Source organism: Helianthus annuus, chromosome 7 (genome assembly GCF_002127325.2).
Source record: "Helianthus annuus cultivar XRQ/B chromosome 7, HanXRQr2.0-SUNRISE, whole genome shotgun sequence".
Classification (NCBI taxonomy): domain Eukaryota; kingdom Viridiplantae; phylum Streptophyta; class Magnoliopsida; order Asterales; family Asteraceae; genus Helianthus; species Helianthus annuus.
In genome coordinates, this window is record NC_035439.2 from 49,828,689 (window position 1) to 49,833,475 (window position 4,787).

At 39.0% G+C, this 4,787-nt stretch overlaps 1 protein-coding gene across 1 annotated transcript; it reads left to right on the forward strand.

Annotated features, from left to right (window-relative positions):
• Positions 1-3,933: 3,933 nt before the first annotated feature.
• LOC110866504 lies at positions 3,934-4,578 on the forward strand. Its single transcript, XM_022115653.1, has one exon. The coding sequence runs from the start codon at positions 3,934-3,936 to the stop codon at positions 4,576-4,578; it is 645 nt and encodes a 214-aa protein (XP_021971345.1).
• The last annotated feature ends 209 nt before the right edge of the window (positions 4,579-4,787 follow it).

The window sequence follows — 4,787 nt, forward strand, 5'->3', positions numbered from 1 at the left end:
ATGGTCTTCATCACGAAGCAACGTAAGTGAGAAAAGTGTCGTGAAAGTGCGTAAGTGTGGGACGACAGTAGAGAGTAAGCACACAAGGTTCAAGTAGCAGTTATCACGTTAACTAATGAACAGCTGCGTAAGTGTGGGACGACAGTCGTGAAAGTGCTATCTAACCGACAATATAACATAAATCATACCACTTATGGTGTCGAGTCTTACACGTGGAGCGAAGCGTCGTTGTGGATCGTTGAGCACTGTACAAGTTATAGTCTGGTTTTATCAAAAATATTTTCCCTTTTTAAAACCAAGTTCACTATAACCAATGGCTCTGATACCAATCTGTCACACCCCCAAAATCCACCATGCGGAGTACTACCGCTTGGAGTCGTGACGTGACCAGGATCGAGCCACCAATCATACTGAACAACGTATATAAATAAATCAACCCAACCACAATACGATTGGTGACCAAAAGCTAGTTAACCAAGTTTTAATTTAGACAGCGGAAGCATAAACATAAAGTTCAAAACATAAGTTCACAGTTCATAAGTTTAAAATCCGACGCATAGGTTTAATAAGTTCATAAGGATTATATATTAAACACGGGACATAACCGTCCGTACACCACAAAGACTCCTTCCTCGTGCAAGCTCCAAGCATTTAGTGACCTGTAAGGCATGTAACAACGAGTCAACAACAAAGTTGAGTGAATTCACAGTTGGTTGTTTAGTTATAGCATTCGTTTCGTAAATCATTTGTTCGTTTTGAAAACCATGTATCGTATGTGTTTGCATCGCGGTCTTTCTGACATGTTTGCGAAGATTGGTGGGGGTTTCCCATGTGTTACTAGACCACGCGTATCGACTGCTACGAAAATATAAGAGGTGCCCTAAGTCAATATCTATCAGCATTGACCCTTTGCCCATAGTCCATTAGTACACGCCCGTCCGACTGGCACGGTATGAGGTTTGTTAAACCTAATAGCGCTATAAACTAATGACCCGCTCGCCATAGGCCTCGGCGATTAAGTCGATAAATGAGGGACTTAAAGTGATAGAGTTGATGGTCTTATGATCGTGTACGTAGGTTTTACGTACGTGCCCTTCAATCCGAGGACAGAAAAAAAGTAGTTTAATAGTAATGATAGTACAACTAGTTAATCAATCCCATTCCCAAACCCCTGGGAATCCCATGCCTTAGAAAGAGTGTGAACTCACCTCGGTTTGCTCAGTTAGATTCTCAATATAGCTAACACTCAAGGTCGGTCAATCACGTCCTAGTATGATTTACCAGTTAGTCATTTAGTGGCTTTCAAATAGAACACAAAGTTTCTACACGTATCTATCACATAACATGCATCACTTTAACGGTTTATGCCCTCTAAGTTTCCCATCCATTCCCCACTCAAAATCAAACATACGATAATGCACATAACATATATAACATGTTAGATCATTCACGGATAGCATACTCGACATTTAGACACGCAAGTCACAACTTATCTCAATTCAGCATTTATATTCAAAACCGGCTGTTTTCGGACATCTTAATAAAATAGTTATATTATTCCAAAAATTCCCAAATTTCTACAAGATGTCTTAAACGTTCCATATTTTATTGTGTAAAAGTATCGGAGTCCGGTTCACTACCAATATTTTATAAAAAAATCATATTCCGGACTAACTCAGATTTATGAATTTCTGACCACAGTCCACGGAACAATTTATTAAAAATTCATCGAACGTTTGATTTACGAAATTCCAGTGGGGTAATTACACATGCATCGGTTGTCATCTACTGTACAAATTTCATGGTCTGATTCATCACAAAACTCATGTTATGACTGAAAGTACGACACCCATTTATTGCTGTCAAAATTCAGCTTAAGTTGCTGTTACAAATTAACACGTTAAAAATAGTAAACGAGGTCCAAAAATTATGATTCCGGTGCCATTAGAACCGTATTTCCTAATATCACATTTTAAAGTCAAAATATCAGTTTTTCGCAGGGTTTATGACCTGTTTACAGCCAACTGAAGTTGGTTGTGTTCGATTGATTCCGTTAATCATGTTTAGGGACCACAACAACATCAAACATCCATATAATCCAGCAATACTTCAGATAATCAACCAATAATCATAATCACACAAGATCTACGTGCTTTACACTAATATTCATCCATTAACCACCTTGTTCATCATTTTAGTAGACTTTTAGATTTTGATCTTGTATGTTCATAATTTTTAACCAACAAATCTCTTATTAACCACATCAAACATGAACAAGAAGTTGATTAGGAGCACTTACAACTAGCTCAAGGCAAGGGAAGAAACTAGACGAAAAACGAGTGGTTAAAAGCAACGAGATGAGGTCCTTCGCTTTCCGAATGCACCAAGCCTTCTTATACGGGATCCTTAACACTTGAATGAACTTGGAATGTGAAGATCAAAGCTCGAAAAATTGATGGTGGCAAGAGGGGTGTTCGGCCGAGAGTTCTTGAGAGAAGAGGGAGAGTTTTGTGTTGTGATGTTTGGGTGTGAATGATATGGGGGATTAAGTCTACTACTTATAGACATTACATATGATTTTTAACCAAAGGTCTCCATGTCTCATAGATACTAGACATACTTGGTTATTTTAATCACAATTAGTACAAGGGTGTCCCCCTAGGGGACGGTTTGGTTAGAGGAGGGGGGGGGGGTTCCTAGTTCATTTCCAACCATTTAGTTAGTTTATAGTTAGGTTAATCTAGTTAGTTTAGGGATTAACCCGGTTAGTAGTGTGTTGAGCTTTATGGCGGGTGTTAGGGTATTCAGGGACCCTAATTGGCTCAGGAAAGAATAAGCAATGTTATTGGCAATATTTTCATGTTCCGGGTAAAGTCCGGTTGTTCGGTTTGATACTGTTTCGTTAAAGTGCTTAATTAATCTGTAAAGTGTCATACACATATATTTTTGTAACGTTTTTGATTTTTAATACTCAAGAAAGCATAACGGACCATTTAATGATTTTTCTGCATACTACCAGTATGTTAACAAGCGCATGTAAGCATAACACAGATATCAGAAAGCAGTTAAGTAATTCCACACAGTCGTCAAGCACTTTAATTATTATTAATAAATTGTACGGAATACATGGGATTTTGGGGGTTGTCACATATAACCTCGGAAGTATATTCCCTATACAACTATGGTCACCTAAAGTGTTTGGTCGGATCCTAATGATCGACCAAATGGGTCGGGTTCGAAAGTATAAGCGATTGATTAGATCGCTTACCTTTACGACCCTAAACAAGCACAAATCTAAAAGCGACGAGCTAAACATGCTAGAACATGTTTAGTAAAGTTAGAAAACAGGTTTAGTATCAAAACAAACGGTTTTGATACCCTAGAGTAGTTTGGTTACAAAGTACGCGAGGAAACGCATTTTGGCCGAAACTACGACTCGTCACTGAGCCTAGATACGTTCACGTTATGAAGTTCATACGAACTTCGTGTTGACCATAGATTGGTCAAAGCAGAAAGTCAAACAAAGTTTGACTTTCACGATAAAAACGCGTAAAAGAACGAAGGAATACTTACAAAAGGTCCAAGAATGGAAGCTTGATCTGATTATCCTCAGGTATGGAGCATAATAACCCCAACTTAGAGGACAAAATCAGATCAAGGTGTGGAATGAGGTGAAAAGGGTTGGGGTATTCATAGGAAAACAAGAACCGTTAGGATCGTTTCTTGATTCTCGTGCTTTAATCTTGAGCGTACAAGTGGGCACAAGGTTTTGTGATACTAGGGGCACCCAAAACCAGTCCATAGAAGAAGACTTTCACCCAAAACCAGTCTAAAGTGACAGAGGCTTTTATTGATGGAAGATGGGAATGGCCAGAGGAGTGGAGAAATGAGTATCCGGTTTTGTTTCAGCTTCGTCCTCTATCTATATCGGATATGCAGGACAGAAGATTATGGATGAATTCGGATGGCAAGCTGGTTCCTTTCACAACGAAAGAAGTGTGGAATGTTGTTCGGACTCGTGAACAACCAAAGTTATGGTCGAAAGTGGTGTGGTCGTCGTTTAATATTCCAAAGCATTCGTTCATGTGCTGGCTTATTTTTAAGAAAAAGCTTTGGACTCAAGACCGGATTATGAGGTGGAATCATTTGGTTACGGGATCTATGAATCTGATGTGCTGTCTGTTATGCCAATCAGATTTAGAAACGCATGAACATCTATTTTTTGAATGCTCTTATTCGAAATCAGTGTGGCATAAAGTAAGGCATAAAGTTGAGATGAACTCGGTTAAAGAGTCTTGGGAGGAGATTTCAGCTTCGTTGATTACGAAAGCAAACTCGAAATCGGTTTTTGCTGTTGCGAGTAGATTGGTGGTGGCAGCCGCGGCGTATAGTATTTGGAGTGAACGTAACGCGCGTTTTTTCAGTAACCGGTTGAGACCTCCGGAACAGCTGGCGGATAGAATCGTTAGTACGGTTAGAACAAAGTTATTCTCATTCAGGTATAAGCAAACCTCAAATGTCAAGCGTTTTATGGAAGCGTGGAAGTTGGATAAAGCAGACTTTTTGGAAGAAGACTGAAGATCAGCGAGTTTTTTATTTCGTTTGATATTTTGGTTGTGTTATGTGGTTGTTTTCTTGTTGCACTCTTTAGTGGTATGTCACTAAGAGAACTAGAGGGTATTTTCAGCCTTCTACTTGTTTGATTTTGATATGTTATAAAATCACCGGGGTAACCCTTTACCCAAAAAAAAAAACCAGTCCATAGAATCAAAGAAACTATGTGCAAA